Source organism: Uloborus diversus, chromosome 3 (genome assembly GCF_026930045.1).
Source record: "Uloborus diversus isolate 005 chromosome 3, Udiv.v.3.1, whole genome shotgun sequence".
In the NCBI taxonomy this organism is placed as follows: Eukaryota; Metazoa; Arthropoda; class Arachnida; order Araneae; family Uloboridae; genus Uloborus; species Uloborus diversus.
The window spans coordinates 165621174-165640714 of record NC_072733.1 but is presented as its reverse complement, the minus strand read 5'-3'; the positions used below and the strand labels follow the sequence as shown (position 1 = coordinate 165640714).

General features: G+C 31.7%; 1 protein-coding gene across 4 annotated transcripts in view; it reads right to left on the bottom strand.

Moving 5' to 3' along the window:
- Positions 1-2287: 2287 nt before the first annotated feature.
- LOC129219256 (silk gland factor 1-like) overlaps positions 2288-19541 on the bottom strand; it is a 76190-nt gene continuing 58936 nt past the window's right edge. For 2 of the 4 annotated variants that reach the window (XR_008580386.1, XR_008580387.1), the window contains exon 3: positions 2349-2486. Coding sequence is in view for 1 of the 4 variants with exons in the window: in XM_054853583.1 (XP_054709558.1) it covers positions 2411-2486 (76 nt within the window). In the remaining 3 variants the exon portion in view is untranslated. Of the gene's footprint in view, positions 2487-19541 lie in introns of all 4 variants that reach the window. The other 2 variants (XM_054853583.1, XM_054853584.1) reach the window with 2 other exon arrangements.

Below are 19541 nucleotides of genomic sequence, written 5' to 3'. Positions count from 1 at the left end.
GATATTTTTTCTTTTTTACAACGTAATAAACTCCCTTCAAAAAAAAATCAAAAATTAAATACTTATTAGGCTGAAGTAATCTATTTGTCAAAGTACTAATTTTTTTACAAATCTACCATCGTTTGCTTTGATATTAAAGTGCTATGTTTACATTCATATCAGTGGTACACACAGGAATTTTGCAAAGGGAGGGTCCAAGATCGAAAGCCTTCTTCTCCTATCATAGCCTAATACGCCGTCAAATATATTGACTTGATTTTATAGATTCTCGAGAACGAAAAATAGTAAAAAATAAAATATTGAATAAATAATTAGCATTATTTAATGAAATAGACTTAAATAAATACCCAGCAAAATAATTTACGCTTTTATTTTCTCATAATTAAAAAATGGAGCCAGGTCCATAGAGTTTCATTTTAATCTGTAATTACAAAAAATGAAACATGATTATTCATTTATAATCACCATTATGCTTCTTATAGGCAACTCGTTATAGAATAAGTGCACAATATTTTTTAAAATCTTTTAACATAAGGATTTTATTTTTTCACTTATTAGAACTGAAATTATTGTTACCTTTGCTTGAAATCATTCTATTATTCTACGTACAAAATACATAGAAACGTAATCAATCCGGAAAAAAAAAGTAAGACCTATGGGAGGGGTCCGGAGCCCCTGGACTCCTCCCTTGTGCGCGCCACTGCTTCATACTTAATGCATTTTTACACTAAAATCCGTAGGAAATTCGGGTGATGTAAGTACGAATTTTTGTGTAACAGTTCTTTAATTTTTAAACAATTGAAAAATAGTTTGCACTTGATCAGAATAGATACTGATATGAGGAAATGAAGAATTTGAATAAATAGTATGATTTAGGTGGTTTCTGCACACTAAAAAATATTTCAATCAAGATGCATTTTAAGTTTTTATTATATGAACATGGAGTCATGTTAACTATCGGAGTTGTAAAATATTATTGTGATAACCTAGTACTGAGAAAAAAAATATACTACACGAGTATGGTAAAATAATTCAGTTATTGTTCTATTATATTGATATTTTATTGTTGCTTTATGTATAATAAAAATGCTTGATGCATGAATTAAGATTTGTATTTTAATTGAGTTGGTATCAAGTGTGAAAGCTCTTTTGGCAAATATTTATGAGGCTAGCGTAAGGTAGTTTTGGCGTTTCACATTGAGAGTAAGTAATTAAAAAAAATATCTATGTTCTAAATTTCTAGTGGAAGCAATGGGAGTTCACTGAAATATATCGGGCTTATAATATTCACATTTTATAATTTTATAGCTCTGACGATACGATATCCAATTTGTGCTAATTTATATAGTTCGGATGATATAATATTCGTCTTTCATAGCTTCCTTGTCTATCAGTTATTACACCCAGGTTTACCCAGGTTTGGTACTTTATGCATCGTGTTGCACGATAATAATATCGTGTTTCACTATCTTATTGTTTTTGTTTAAAGTTTTATTTACATTCGATGTTATCTTGTTTTCTTTTGCACAGGAATAATACGCAGATACTCATGCTTTGTAACTTTAATAGCTAGCGTTATAACATTCATTTCATTGGTAGTAACTATTAGTGTTTTGTGTGTAATAGTATGTTTATACTTCATAATTTTTAAATTAGGAGATACTTGATTCAAATTTTAAAATTCTTATAGCTAGTGATACTTTATTCACTGTGTGTAATTTTTATAGCTCGAATTACACTACATTCAATTTTTACAGTTTTAGTGCGTTATTGTATTCATATTCTGTACTTATTTTTGCATATTTTATGTTTCTGTTCGTAATATCCATAGCTCTAGAGGTATTTATTTATAATCTGTGTGTTTTTAAACCAAACCTGTGTACAATGCTCATAGTTTCTATTTTTTATATACACTTTACACTCTACCCATGCGTTTCTTTTGCTTGGGTTATAATTCATTCATTTCAGCTTCCTTTTTTTTTACATTTGTACATTTTCCATTCACTTGACTATCGTGAAACTTATTTAAGACTGATATTAATACATCAATCTGCGAATAATATACATGCTATATTGATTTATCCCTTGATTGGAGAAACAAAACGCAGTGTAATAATTTAGAAATGTCCTGATTGCCTTAAGAGGCTTCAGAATGTGAAATGGAGATAAAAATATTGCTTCAGTCAAAGGACTTCAGCAAAATTATAAGTTTTACCCTTGTTCTAAAATGCATTTAAACAAACAAAACAAAACAAAACAAAGAAAACGAACCGAATAAAATTGTACAAAAAGTTCTGTTTTATTATACAAAGAGCTATACACTGCCTGCAGTCAGTTCTTAAATTGAAAGCAATAAGTTCATGGCTCCAGTGTTCGAGCAATGGACGTCTGAAAGTGTCCCCTGATGCCGCTAAACCATGGTGCGGGACACATACTGAGAGAGCATGGTCGATCCCTGCGTCTGACCATCCGATTCCCCTAGCCACCTGCAGAAGGGAATCATATTTTAGATTATAGAAAAGGGCAAAGCTTTGGTTCAACCACCAAATCCGTTTACAATGGAATAAATCTTTTGCTCAGATTCAAGCGATGTTGTTGAACACATATTTGATATCAAAGACAAGTTAATATAATGAGTGAGAATGTCAAGGCAAAAGCAGATTGTAATAATATTAAAGACACGTGTTTTGAGGTTAACAAAGCAACCTCTTTATTGATGCATAAATTTGTGATCTTCGGACGGTAAGAAATCTGGAAAGCCTCATGTAAAAATCACAATAATTCATGTTTAGTAAATTTAATAGCTTGTTCAATCTATTTGCACGGGAGTGACATTTTTACGTATATATGCTTGCGTTTTTAAGCAATCACGATTGCTTATTGTTCTCATTTGACTGTTTTGGCGTGCTATCATTTTATTTTCCCACCAGCACCCTCTGCCAGCACCACCGTCGACCGGCTCCTCACGATGCTGCTCCTATAGCGAAAACTGTCTCCAGGTTACGTCCATATCCTACACACGCATACAAACTCACACACACACCTACACACAAACACATACACCCACTCTTACACACACATACACACACACGAACGCCTACACACACAGCACTGCATACACAACATGCACACACACGAACGCCTACACACACACCCGTACACACGCAGCACTGCGTACGCAACATGCACATACATGCTTACATACACACACGCACGCACCCACACACATGCGCCTACACAAACACGCACGCGCATACATACACACACGCTCGTGATTGCGAAAAGCATAATTTGAATTCAAGATGCCAAAAATTCAAATTAATATATTTTTTTTTTTAATCCCGGCTTTTAATTGTGATGTATTCAAATATAAGGAACCAATATGTATCATAATATGAGGTATCAACTTTGTTTAAAAAAAATGCAATTGAAAAATAATTATTTGTACATGTTACTGGTGTGACGTCACAGTCAGACCCGCAACACGTGCAAATTATTATTTTTTAAATACATTTTTTTTTAGCAAGTTACTTTATATGAAGATACATAAAGGTTACGAACTTTACATTTAAATTGACTAAATCAAGTCAAAGTTTATAATTTCGGATATAAAATACAAATATATGCGTAAAAATGTCTCACTTGTGCAAATGGATTGAGCAAGCTACGGTGGTACTGAAGTGATTAATCCGCTCTTCTCCTACCTGCCGTGAGACGTCTTTTGGCCAGAATGGTACACCGATGGACTCAATGATTCACACTTTCTCACCAACAACGTTTACCTCGCCAAAGATGCATAGCTTTCATATTTTCCAATTTTTTAAGAGCTTGCGCAACCCTATAGCCATTGAAAGCAATACCGAAATGAAGATAAAAGCTATGGTATGAATCTACAAATTAACGCCGCAAAACCTTAGATAAGGCAGAATTGAACTGTTTCGTGGTGTTCTCAATTTTGCCTTAGCTTCGGCTTTAGGGATGGTAATTTGCAGCTTTGTACGATAGATATTGTTTGCCTATCTTGTGTCTAGGTTGATTCTAAATAAATATTTTTCAGCTAATTTTAGACTTTTATTTCTTCACCGTTTACGTAGTTAACTGTGAAGCGTATTTAAGCACTTGGAATTTTTTTGCAATCAAATGATTTAGAAATATTATGCATAGTATTGCGAAAGAAATCTTGGCAGCAAAAACGAAAATGCTTCCTGGTATTATACCCTTATTACCTCATTCAGAGACCTCATACAATTATTTAAAAGCGATAAAATATAACTTCATTCAAAGGAGATCAGAAAATTATAAATTATGTGTCTTATTCTTATGCAGTTGCAGAAGTAAAACCTTTTTCTGATTTCTTACACTCCGAAGCTCACAATTTTATGTACGGATAAAACCTTCCTTCTTAACCCCTAAAACATGTGTCCACAATATTATTGCAATTTGTACTTTCACGTTAACTTTCTCGTGAATTATTTCTAGACACAATAAAGTGTTTACTTCTTATGGTTTTTTTTTCCTTTCTTTTTTCTTTTATCATTGAAAGTAATTTATAACTCTTGGCTTGTTGATAATTCTGTTAAGAATTAAAATGTTTTACAGTTCTTGGAGATTTAATTAACTCTTTAAATCAGGCTTATCGACGACTAGTTACATTGAACACTTAGAATTAAAGCCTAATAGAAATGTTGCTTTTATATCCATTAAGATTACTAAGAAATTTTGCAACTACTAGAAATATAAGGACTCGGAAATATTCCCTAGCTATTAAAAGCATTAAAAATTCCAGTTAAAAACATTTGTGAATAGAATATATGTTTTCTAATCTGTTCTAATTATATTATTTAAAATAGTTTTCTGTCAAACGATTAAATGCATGAGACGGAATAAGAACTTACACAATTTATATTCGCCCTTTTATACATAAGTAAGCTTCTTTATCAGAAATATATTTATTTATGTCAATATGTGGTATTCAGTATCTCAATCATATCACGTTTTACTACTCGCTTGATTAATTACGCATCTCATATAGAGTTTTAAAAATCATAAACCATTAATATTAATTACATTAAAGAATTAAAATTGGTATTATACATGTTGGAATTAACTAGTTTACAACTGACTGAACTCTCTCCATGCCATTTCCTTACGTAATAGATTTTGCCTTTATAGAACATGATTCTTACGTGTAAGAAAGTTATAGTGTAAAATTCTTTATTTTTTTTCGAATAAAAGTAAATGATTTGCGGTACTTATATTTGTAATACTATTTTGCTCATGTTCTATTGAAATTGTACTCGTTGAGTGTAGTCGGTGTTTCTTTATTTCTTTCTTTTTACTTCCTTTTACAAAAAAGGAAGTATTGTATTCGCGAAAAAATTTTCACTCAAAAATCGCCCTTAATTTCCATTTTGCTCACCCCCAAATGAATGTTGAGTTTTTTTTTCGATTCGACCACATGCGGAAAAGTGCCTAAGAATGTATAGACACGCGAAATATCCATTTTGACCATCACCGAGGTAATTACAACGACTTTTCTCGTGACGTCTGTATGTATGTGCGTATGTGTGTATGTGCGTATGTGCGTATGTATCTCGCATAACTCAAAAATGGTATGTCCTAGAAAGTTGAAATTTGGTACATAGACTCGTAGTGGGGTCTAGTTGTGCACCTCCTATTTTGGTTGCATTCGGGTGTTTCTAAAGGGGTCTTTTGCACCTTTTTGGGGGGAAATCATTGTTAATTTCGATGCAAACTCAAGCGGTGTTATAATTTGGCGGTCACTTGGCGATATATCGCCAGTCTTTTGGTTGCCAAGTTTTGTCACCAACTTGGCGAAAAATTTGGCGATTTTTTTTTTTTTTTTTAAATCTGCTTTCAATGTGGCCATTGCTAGTGATATTTAAAGAGTTAGAGAGAGAATCCCATTAAAATTGCAATAATAGGGAAATAGCATTAAATTGGTGTAAAAGGAAGTCATGTGATGCACACATCAGCTCGTTTTATATAACAAAACAAGCTGAGTAGTTAGTTACATGGCGGATTTTGATACTTGAAGCAAACTTGACTCAACAGTGAATTGAAAAGCCATGAGTGCAATTTATCTCAGTATTCACTTGCATTTTCTATTTTATGAACAAAAGGTTTTACGGATTTTACCTGGGATTCGGAAATTTAATTCGATTTTATTCGTGTTTTGCTCATAAAACCACTTGAAATATCAGTAAAACTGTTGCTGCTTTGTTATTTTATTATAAGATTTTGAAAAATACTTTACTTTTGAGATTACATTCATTATTATTCGGGTTTGCAGTCCTTGTCATCCCCACCAACTTTAACACTTGGCACTAAGGGGAAAAAAATCTATCTATCCATATATATATATATATATATATATATATATATATATATATATATATATATATATATATATATATATCGCTCACATTTAGTAGAAGATCAAATGTAAGCCATAAAATTAAAATTGAAACAAATAATTGATGATCAGGCAGAGGAAAAACTTTTTATAGCAAAGGTATCTAGTAATAACTGTAAAATTATAGCTGGCTTGTGTATATCGTGTAAGTTAGTTATTGTTAAATTCTTACGAATGTTAAGTAATTCTTTCTTACGAACACCATCCTTATGTTTTACTTATTAGTCCGTAAAATAAACAGTTTTTAAGGAATAAACATCTATAAATTTCACTAGGCGTACAAATTTCATTACATATAAAGAAGGTTTTTTTTTTATTATTTTTTTTTACATCCTTTTTAAAAGCTGTATCATGCTGGACACGTTTACATCAGTCTTTTCGATTTGCATAAGTGAACCACTTGATAAATGATTTTTTTTTCTTTTGCGATTTAGCAGTAATTTTTATTGCAAAAACTATTCTTACAGCTACTCATGAAGTTTTTTTGAACAATTGATTTATGCGTTCCCTAAACCCCCCAAAACAGGTTTGATTGTATTGAGTTAAATTAACGATATTTCCGGACTGAATGCAGAATCAGGATTTTAGGTTTTTTAAAAAATCAGGAAATTAATATAATGATCATAAAGTTCTAATTTGCACTTACAACTGACTATTTTTCCCCGTTTAATCTCTCATTCTCTCCTTTTTAAAGTTTTTTAATGAATAATAAACAGGTTTATTAACATTGTACGCTTTATTTGAAGTACTATAATTATATCAGATAACCCTAATTTTTCTGAAAGATCATGACATTGCAATTCTCATGCTTTTTCCTGTTAAAAACATGATATCCGAATAGGTTCCTTCTAAGCTTGGGGAAAGATCAAAGAAAACAGTAGCAAGGATAAAAATTTCTTAATTGAGTTTAATTAGAAATTACACAAATATCCAGTGACCATTTATTTCATATTTATATTTTCATATTTATGTTTTCATCGTTTAACTGTATTCTCTTTTCCTTTAGTGAAACGCATTGTAAACGTTCCAGAGGATTATCCCTTCCTCGTCTTGAATACATTTTACAGTTGAACAAGCTTTCGTCCAGAACCAAACGAGCCTACTTTCTATTTTTCAGTTTCAGCCATATATCTCTCTCTATTATCTTACGTTAAAACTCTATCAAATACATTTTTGTTCCAATGGAAATATTTTTTATAAACAAAAAGTGCTCATTTATGTGACGAAAATATACTAACATCAAAGTAAAGGATATTTTGTTCATTTCTCCATTTTAAAACAAATTATATTGAAATTACGATATTATTTTATTTTTAAATTATTAACAGAACCGAAACAAAAAATAAATATATAATTTTTTTTAAATATAAATTTTATTCGAGTGCTATAATTGAACTAAAAACTACTTAGTTCTAGAAATGAAACTTTTAATATTTAGATTAAAAATGTTTCGTACTAATCGGATCATATACACTAAAAGTTATCAGACGGGGGAGGCGGGGGGGGGGGGTCACAAACTTAACCAATCGCAAAAGCCAACATTCAAATTCTTCAATTTTTTGTTGAAGTAAAGTATTTCATTTTGTTTGACCTTCGTTTGTCCTCATATTTATTTTTGAGAGACATTAAGACTTCTTTAATGCTTTTTATTACATATCAATTTTTTATCTTAATAGGAAACTTAACTGAAAAACGGAAGTCTACTAAAATAGTATTAGGATCTGATTAGCCAGTTCAAGAAGTTACGAAGATTATATTTAAGTTTCTTTGAATAGAGTACAAACGAAACAAATTGCATTACTTCGCATACGTCCAGATTTCTATAAAACAAATATGTATTGCGCAAACTTTATGTTTAGCAAATTTCGAATTTCTTTATTTACCTTGTTTACGGTGTAACGTGAAAACGTGATAAAATGAGGTACGTCTGCTACTATTGCAAGACTGAAAAACTGAGATCCGTAAGAAATAGGATTACTTATATCTGTGAAAAACGCATTGCTCAAAAAAGTGAATCATGTTTTTTTTTTAATATTATGATTTAATTTTATGAATAATAAAGAGCTTTCATCAGGCCTTGAATCATTGCTTGTTGTCATCAAACTTTATTTGCGCATGTGAAATCTTCCTTTGCAGAAAGGTTTCTGAGACATTTATATTTGCACAGCATTTGAACGTCGTTCCGCTTTATTTTGGATTCAAACTCTTAGAAACTATTAGTTCTGTGAGCACCGGGGTGATGTAATCTTCTTCCTTGTCTCTAATAACATACGCGATCCGCAAAGTAGCACATAAGTTTGTCATCATCATCAAATGATACATCTCTTCCGTATTACTCAACTTAAGTGTAAAACAGAAGCACGATTGGTGACACATTAAAACGGAATTCGGCATTCGATCACTTGCAACAATACATCTGAGAAGTAAAATTCCGAATAAATCAGCTGAGATTAATGCCCGAATTAGAAATTTTAGGACAATCGGCTAGACGCAGCCGTACACCCTGAAAATCATTGAATATGCTACAGGCTAGGGTATAAACTACCTAAACGAAATACTAGATGAAACAAGGGTGGCTGCTTTGAGCTACATTCCTATATAGTTTATACATCACTCTTTATTTTAAAAATCATGAGGAAATTTAAATCATATTTTGCTATAAGTTTATATAGGGTCTATAGTTTTTCTGGATCAGGATTATGGTCTATGGGTAAATCAGGCCCTAGCTGAGCTTATGGAAAATCCAAAAACCTCAGTGAACTAATGTCGCCTCTACGTACTTATCACGTCAAATATAATGAATCTTGCTCAAAAATTTCACTAGCACAAAAATAAAACGATCTTTGAATAGACTTGTTTCCGAACTAAGACTGTAAGATGTTACACTATAAAATCCACATGACTCATTTTCCATCACTCCGTGCTGTACAATTAGAGTTTTGATTTGTCATTCCATAACAGGCGTTACTAAAAGAAGTAAGCTATTAAGATTGCTTTAAAGCTGCTCCAGCAAGAAAAGTTCTGACCATAAAAAAGTAAATTTGCCGAACTGAATGATATAAATATCAGGCAAATGATTTGTGCAGCGTTGTGTTTTGGTAAAATTAAGCTAAGCAGAAATAATTGAACTTCACCGTAATGGAGAGAAAGGCTCCAAATACGCAACCTCCCCCCCCCCCCCCTCGTCTTTCTAAAACGTAATCACCGCTTGTATCCTCACAGTTGTTTTCTATATTTCCAACTAAAATGATTGTACTCTCGCTTTCGGCTTCTGCCGCGAAGATAACACGAATTACATGAAGATTTTTTCCATGATTAGTAATGCGAATTGAAATTTTAAGCCATGTATAACAACTTTATAATGCTGCATCCTCTGTGTCTCTGAAATTTCTCTCATCACTTTCTAAAACCAACTCGTACAGTATAATCGGAAGAACCATCCGCTTAACCAAAATAACTCCTAGTTTTTTCAAGGGTTAGACATTTCATTCAAAGAGAATAATTTCAAAGCTATTCAAATTCCTGAATTTTAAAGACATTAACTTTTTGGAAGAAAAGTTTTACCCGAAGTACTTAAGTAAGAAGGGGGAAAAAACTATAAAATCGATAATATTTGGCTAATTTAAGTACGAGTTGCGGTTAAAAAAAACATGTGTGGACATTGGCAAACTTAAGTAGTTTAATAGTAAACTGTTTTTTGTTATCAAACAATAAGAAGTAGTAGTACTCTTAAGCGCACAAAACTAAACAAAAAAAGGTGCATGTCGCAAATGCTGAAAAAATAAATATTTTTTTCATCAGAGTTAATGTTGCTATTTATAATTTTAAAATTTATTTAATAACATCTTCAGTGTATATTTCATTGGAAAAGTAAATGGCGTACGTTGCTAAATAGCAACACGCGGTGTTTACAAGTTAAACTTTAAAAAATCGTACTGTATCTTACTTTCTTGAACAACAGAATCAAAAACAAAAGGCTTCGGATTGTTGGCCTTCCGCTTCCGCAATGTACACGTAACTTTTTTTTTTCAAAAAAATGCCCATAGTATGACACCCCCCCCCCCTCCAAAGAGCGCTTTATTTCAAATATTTTACAGGGAGGGGGTGGAGCAAGAGATATGCTCTGGTCATATAATATATTTTAAAAACAATAATACACGCAGAAAAAAGTATGAACACAGTATTTATCTAATTGGGGGGGGGGGGGGGCGCCGCTCCTACTAATACCCCTAAAATACCAGGGCTCCCCCTCTCAAAACTTTTGGCTCACTACGCCTAGTATAAATATATAAGTAAGGTGCAGAGTGGTTTCCACCCCGGAAAAGCATCAACTATCGTAGTGCCGCTTCATTAGTCGTTAAATAAGTCTTCCCGTCAAAGGAACGCTAATATTGATGTTTCTATTTATCTGTCAAACATCTAACTCGGGAACACAATTGGTTAAGCTATTAATGAAAGTGTTTCTTTAGTATCAGAACAATATTTTATCGCTTTTGATTCTTTTAACGTTGTTCAAACCAGATAAAATACTCTGATGAAACAATTCATGCCAAAACAAATAGATCTGTGGTAAAATCCTCCCTATCACCTTTAAAGTTGACACAAAGTCTAACTGTCTTTACTTAAACATAACTTAAAACACGCGCTTCTATTGTGAACCAAAGGCATCTATTTGATCAGAGAAGATATTTACCAAACATAGTCAAATATTTTCCCTCTTTGATGAAACACATGATAATCCTTGTTTTATCTGTTGTCGATTTTCAGCGTTAAAAGTAGCTGAAGCATTCGCACGCAGCATTAGAAAAGCCCTTCCTCTTTCATGGCTATTTTCGCCAAGCAGATTATATTGCAATATGCGCTATGTACACGCTCAAATGCTGTGCTACTGTGACGAATTTCATTTTGAAAATCGTCTGTAGAAAATTAAATTCTCGTAAGAAGCAGTAATTATCTGTTCTAAATACGCTTTTTCTAGTGCTTGAAATATCTTGTGTACGCAACAGTGGTTTTCTTGGTGAATAAGCTTGCTTGCTTTTGTGTTCGGTTTAATATTACAGTGCAGGTCGTTGGTAATACTCACATTTCATTTTCATGGCGTCTAATAAACTTTCAAATTGAGTTACGATATTTAATTAGTCTAAATATTTTCAATAGCTTCCTGATAGCTGAGGCAACCGAAGGTTGTGATATTTTTTAGAGACACACGAATGTTATTTCTTCGATGGAAAACCGAATTTTATTAATTTGCAAATGTTCATTTTGATCGAAACGGTATTTAAATTTAATTCTAGTCCATCCCTAATGGAAATCAACTACTGAGTTTTAAATAAAATCATATGTTTCAGTGAAGGGGTAAATCAAATTCTTTGTGTAAATTTCAATAGTCATTTTAAATTTGAATGTGAAAATTATTTGATTTAAATTGAATTAAAATTTTGCTTTTAATAAGAAGCTGGTATTATGCAATTTTATTCCACATAATACACATGACGATTTTTTTTTGTTTGTTTGTTTTGTTTTTGGCTTACAGTAATAGCAGAGCTTCATGCTGCCCATATATTTAGCTTTAGTATAGTTGAGCATTTTATATTAGGTATACAAATAACTCAAATATGTTGTTTCCTCGGAGAATTATTTTTAGATGAATGAGTGGGAAGTAAGATAAGCGAAAAATTGAAAACGTGACTACAAAATGATATTTTACTCGTATTTTTGACTAAACATTCGACTATTATTTTATTTCATTAATGTAAAGTAAAACTCTTTATCTTTCATGGAAAATATCAGATTCAGTATTATTAGAGACATTATTGCTATCTTCAGTAATCAACTGCCAGTGTATAAACTTTCTTATATTGACCAAACTTAACTCCACATAATTTGCTTAAGCTCTTAGGCCTTTAAGTTGATAGATACAGCAAGTATGTAGAATGAGAGACAGGGACTGATAACCCTGAGACTTAAGTGGGTAGAATGAGACTCAGGGTTACTGATTCATCGAATTTCCAGCGGAAAAAGAAAATAATGCTTTCTAGCATGAGAAAAAAAAAAACGGGAAATAAGGACGCTTCTTCTATATTAGTAAAAAACGTATGTTTTAAAAGGGTAAGATTTTCAAAAGTAACAATTATATATCGTCATATCAAGCAACAGTAGGATATCTTCCTGTTATTCCTGGGGATTATATGTCTTACTATTGCTCTAAAGTGACGATATGTATATACAGTAAAACATTGTTAAAACGTCTCTTTTTTGCGTCTTTTACATTTATACGTCGTTTTCATAAATTCCCAATTCATTCCTATCCCTTTTAATGCAAAAATGAATCGTTTATACGTTGCGAAACATCGGTAAAATACCTCGTTTTCCTCTTCCTGTATTTTGAAAAATTTCTACTTGCTTATTTTTATCGGTTTCAATTGAGGAAAGAATTATCTCAGGCGTGGATGGTCCAAAAAAAAAGGGTGGGGCTTAGTTCGAGTCAAAGCACTAGTGAAAAGAATTTTCATGCAGTAAATTCAATCTATAATGCACAATGCAGCATTGTGAAAGGCAATCAGCAGGGCCGCGCCGTCCCTATGTGCAACGTCGTGCGACACACGACGGCGCCAGAGTCAAAAAGGCGCCGAGCTCAACCAATCAAAAATGCTGCAATTGGAAAAAATTATATCCAACTAGAAATATAAACTTGAGCTTATCATTGTATCTAATGGTGGTGGTGAAATTATACTGCTCATTAAAACAAGCAATTCTTCTCGCTGCTTATCTAAAAGGAAATACGTATTATTGCCTTGTTTTGTCTAAAAATGCTATTCAAAAGAGCAATCTTTTACACTAAAACACACGTGATGCTAATTCATGCATACATTAGCATTTTTCTTATTTTTCGTAATGTGGAGCAGTGATTGCTATTTTGTTGTTAAAAAGAGAGAACCAGATATCCTCAAATACAATTTTGCTAATAATCCTTTAACAAGCTAATATTTCCGATTTTTTAAACGCTTCCTTTCCCAACCTTCTTACAACAAAAGGATTCAAACCATGCTTTGGTTTTAAAGTCACTCTACCAGGAACTGTAAGTGTCTTTTGTCGTAAGATCAGTTTTTTGTTAAATCCTTTTTGAAAAAAGAGAGAAAAAGTATATATGTTTTCAAATTCAATTTTCCTTATGCATTCATAAAAGAAGTAGTATGCATAAATCTGTGCACTCAAATTCGAGTTTTCTTGTACTAAGCAGGAACATTACGTGTAGAAAATGGACATTTTTCGTTTTTAAAGCTTCTTATTCATTTCGGGGAGAGTCCCAGACCTTTTGAACCCATCCCTTAGCTACGCCACTACTTGCGGTGAGCATATTGAAACTACAATTTGTGCAATGTGTATTTTCATGACGTTCGTGGTAATTCGAGTGCTTCATGCTATTATTTATAAAATAATATGGTAATCTCATTTGCGTGCTATTTATATATCAAAGACTAATTTAGTTTAACTTTTTAGTTCCAGAAAGTAACGATTTGACCATAACTACTTACTTCTTTGTCTCCCCATTCCCCTCCGTTATATTTTCTTTTTCCTAAACGCATTAGCATTTCAGAGCAGTTACTGCATTGGAAATAACTTTAAGATATGAAGTAAAACCATATACTGTATTCCAAAATTCAATATTTACATATTGTTCAATTAACAAAATTTAATCCTAAACTTATTTTTTCCATACTATATTTGTTTGAAAAACCTCACTATAAGTGTTAACAAAACTTTCGCCAAGCGCCACTGCATAAAGACACTCGAAAGACATTTGCACGACAGCGCCGATGGGGCTTGGCGCGGGCCTGAGAATCAACATGTCGGACGACTATAAAATAATTTTAATTAAAATGCCTGCGTGTGCATTCACACATATAATTGATATCATTACATTAATAAATGGAGATATGCTAGGTGTAATAAGTATTTAAGCAATACAATAAACGTATGATTTATTTCACATAAAGTTTTTTTTTTTAAATTCAATTAATGCCTTTAGTACAGAACTATTACCAGACTGATTTTTATTATTTACATAAAAAACTTTATTAGAGCCTTACAAGTCTTATATTAGCATAAATATGAATTAATGGGGTTAAATTTGTAAAATTCAAACTTATTTGTCAATGTTTCTATTATACTTTTTTTTTTTCATTTATACGTCATTTAGAGTCAATCTGTTGAAGGACGTATAAACTATGTTTCAGTGAATACAGTGAAATCTCGTTACAACGAACTTGAAGAGACCGCATATTTTGTTCGTTGTAATAAGAATTTTGCTGTAATGGGCTTCAAGTAATGTAATGGAATTAAAATCAGGAATGAAAATTTATTTCTTTGAAACAGATATTCCGTTGTATTAGTATCCGTTGTAACGGGTTACAACGAGCAAAATGTATAACATATGATGAATTTTGATTGAAGAACAAATCTCTATTCGAAATCTTTCCCCAAGTTTAGGAGCAAGTTTAGCTATTTTTTACGACCTACTAGATCTTTTTCTATTTTTTTTTATTCATTTACTTTTCAACTATATCTATTAAATGCACTATTTTTTTTAAATATATGTTACAAGTCATGTAGCCTTTAAAACTGCTTATTCATAATTTTTACTTGGTTTTTAAAAAATTAACTCTATAGTTCTTGAAACAAATAGCGGCAGACAAAAGAAAACAGAGCTTTTGACTCTTATAGTTCCATACTGTAAGAATCAAATATACTTCCATATTATGTATATAAATCATTCTTTGCAACATGCCTTGCACGTTAAAAAGCAGACTTATGAAGCACTTTCAAGAGAATGAAATAAATTATAGAATGTAACTCTAGAAAGTGTCTTGGAGAATCACTTGAAAAGATCTTAATTTGCTGTGCCACATGTTTTGTTAAAAATTAGTACTGTAAGCTTTTTCTACACAATTATTTTTAAAAAAAAGTGATAAAAGTCGTAATAAAAAATGGCTATTACAAAATTCTCATTTCGAAAGGGATTATGCATTATTTTTAGTAAAAGTTCTGCGTACTTAAATTTTGCTTTTTAAGAATGCAAATGCTTTAATGATTTAATCCGTGTCAAAAAACAATGCTTAAGGAATAGTATTATCATGCGGAGATGTAAAAACCTCTCTGTTCTGGAAATTTGTAAACCGTTCGTTAAATTTATCTGATTACTACAAAATATAAGTTTACCCACTGTTTGAACAACGCTGTTCAGCCAAAGGCATTGAAAGCTTACAGATTTTTTAAAATATATGATCAATACGTATTCGATAAAATAGAAACAACATAGCTTTATGTGTTCGCAATGCTTCATTTTCTTTCCCTGTATACCCTATCCTTTTGCCCCTTACGAAAAAGTATACTTTTAACATCTTTACTAATAATAAAGTTGAAAGTGTCTCTGGATGTCTGGAGGATGTGTGGACGTCTGTGTGTGATGTCCTGTGCATAGCACCTTGACCGTTCGGCCAATTTTCATGAAATTTGGCACAAAGTTAGTTTGTAGCATGGGGGTGTGCACTTCGAAGCGATTTTTCGAAAATTCGATTTTGTTCTTTATCTATTCCAATTTTTAGAGCATTTTCAAGAGCAAAAATTATCATAAGATGGACGAGTCAATTACCAAGTTATCATAACGTGGAACCGTAACATGGGCAAGCCAATTGGCGAGAAATTCACCATCCATTATTTGTAAATATACGGGCGAACCAAAAGACCCTTTTTAATTTTTTACTACGAGCAAAGCCGTGCGTGTACCACTAACTATAGTTACAACGATATAGCGAACAAATAAAATCCGTAACTCATACTACTCACCTGATCATAACTCAGAGGACACAGCGAGCTAATAAAATTGCGTAAATGATACTGCAACGCATAAAACAGCTCAGATAACATAATGAACAAATAAGCTTGCATAAATAGGATGCTACGCTTTTCAATACAGCTGAAACAGTACAGAGAGCAAATGAAGATTAATTGAGTGACGTTCCAACGTACTCGACTATGGATGGACTAAGTCAATATATAATTACTTTCAAGCTTGCAATTATGGAATTAGTATAAATATATGTATTATTGTAATAGTATATTCACCAATTATATATCTGAATGCATTTCAGAAATGTGTAGGTGATATTTTAATCGTCACACAGCAGAAAATTTTACCGAATTCGTATATTTCCAAATCATAGCTTGGTCAATCATGTGAAACTTGGAAAATATGAGTTGAATGTTAGCTTTAAATAACAGCTTTATCTTCAGCAACTTCAAAGATTGCTCTTTCCCTCCAGTAACTGCAGGAAATTCTAGTACCTTCGCTTGAGCGCAGGTGTTAGTGAACGAAAGAAGCTTATTTACTATTCGATTTAGGGGGGAGACATCCTTCAGACTTTCTTTGGGGTTTTCTTTGTTGAATGAATGCTTATTTCTTTTCTCTAGATTCTTTCAAATTGGGCGAATTTTATTGAGATTGACAGAAGTCGAGAAAAGCTTAGAAATTGCAAATCTTTAAAATCTTTTATTTAGTTTATAATCACATAAAACAAATTTGCTTGAAAAATCAATTATAACTGGGTCATGTGTGAGTAGTTTTATTGAGCTTGTTTTTAAAAACTAGTTTATGTGTTTCAAAAACCGTAAATTTTCAACATTTTTATACGTTTAGCACTAAAAGAAGGACGGGGGGGGGGTGGAGCATGCTTTATCAGTGGCATAAAACACTGAGCTGCAAGATATTAAAAAATTCAATTCTATTCACATCAAGCAAATTTGCTTGAAAAGTAAATTATATATAACTGGGCCATATGACTTGTTTTATTGAACGTATTGTTTAAAAATAGTTTGCATGCTCCAGAAAGCGTAATTTTTCAACATTCTTTTGCTGCGTTTCGCACTAACAGAAGGAAGGGGGTTTGTTTTAGCAGTAACATAAAAAAACTGAGCTGCAAGAAACGGGGGGAAAATATTATGTGTACAGTTTTAAAACTAATAATGTTAGAGGAATAAATCATACAACAAAATAGAGAGTGTAATACAAATTACGTTACATTAGGAAATGCGCAAAGGAGACAGACGATAGATTACTTTGCTTACATTAATCAAATTATTGTCGCTACAGGTGTAAATCTTACATAAGACGTTAACGGAATAGAGATTTTATTTCATATAACTTTACATCACATTTTAAGTACGAACAGTTTCAAAAATAATGATGTTACAACTATAAATTTTACAAAAATTGGAGCTTTATTATAGTTAAAAAGTGAAGAGTCATTTACCAGATTTTTTCTTATTTTTTCCTCCCTTTTTTTAAATTAATTATCTTACAATATCGGTATGTTTAGAAATAAAACATCATTTTTACATCATTTTGTTTGCGGATCAAATCGTTAAAGCTATAATAAGTATGTCCATATCCTTTTTGCAATTTTTAATACCATTTTGTGCGATCACCTGTATTTGAAAGTTGTGTTGTTTACGTTGCTCTTTGCTCGCAATGTCTTCTAAGATACATCCGGAAATTGTGAATTATTTCAGGTTATCACTTGATCGCTATTTATCGCCTAAGCTGTATTCAGAAGAGTAGTATCATTTATATGATTTTATGTGCTAGTCTAAGATATGTTCAGCAGTGAAGTAACATTTACACAATTTTATTTTTAAAATATATAGTCTAAGTCAAGGTATACTATGAAACGCAATACAGTATATACAGTTTTATTTAGGAGAGGGCGAGGTGGTAAGTAATAGAATTTTTTTCTTTTCCGATTTTTAAAGAAATACTTTTTTGACCTTGCCCTTTCCTGCCGTGGGCAGGGTGAACGGCAGCATCTGCAGAAATGAGTTTTCGAGATATTGAAGAAACGCGTTTCAGATTCAATACTAACCATAGGAAAATCCACACATTAATTAATTTCCAAATTGGCAACATTTAATAAACATTTACAATATTTTTCTTTAATCGGAAAGTTGTAAATCGACTCATGTTTAGTTTATAAAGTACAGGGGTTTTTTTTTACATTTTTATTTTTTATTTTTAAGGATTTTGAAAACTTTTCTGACTTACTTCATGCACCATTAAGTCATAGTCATAAGTACATACATTATTATCTGAATAATCTTTTTGATTCGATAGCTAAAAGAAATGTACTTCGCTTGCTCATTTTTCTGCCCTTTTCTCTCAATTCCCTTGTTTACAACTTCAACTGCTCCATGATGAGCAGTTGTCCTGGTAAATCAGAGAAAGACGCCATCATATATTGCATTTTAGTTGCGAAAATGTTTCTGATTTGAAATTTATTTCGAGTGTAATGGATTTCACCTAACTAAATATTTCTTCCGTTCTTCATTTCTCTCACACTAATTAAAGTTTCAGTTAGGAAAATGAATATTATGGATATAATAAAAATAACAAAAAGTTGATTTTACGAGCGGAAAAAAATTCGTACCTGGATTTGGAGATTTTAATTAATAAATGAAGTGGCTCCAAATTTGCTACGATCTGATTTCCTGATACACTAAATAAACTTTATCGAACTTTCATGACACGAATCAGAACAAACTTATGATCAAATTCAGTTTCAGTTTTTAAGAAAATTAAACTATAAGCTAGTCATCATTGCAAGTGGATAACTTTTGTAACTTCTTGATACTTGATTGTATTTGTAGAATTAATGAGAGGAAATTTGATGTTTTGAACTCTTAATTGTTTGTGCAGGTTAGTAAAACAACAATTAATCAAACACTGAGGCACAAATTTGCAAGTTCGTACTTAAATATGACGTTTCACACCATATTATAGCGTATGTGCTAAAATAATTTCTCTTTTATTAATTTCTTTTTTTTTTAACTTAACCAAGAAAAATAGCTCTCGAATATCTACTATATCATATATATATATATATATATATATATATATATATATATATATATTATATAATTTTTTTTTATTTTCTTTTTTTCTTACTTTAACAAAGAAAAAATTTGCTCTCGAATATCTACCCTTTCATATACAGAAATATTAATTTTAAATTTCATATAGCAAACCGACAGTCAGTGACAGAGGGGGGGGGGT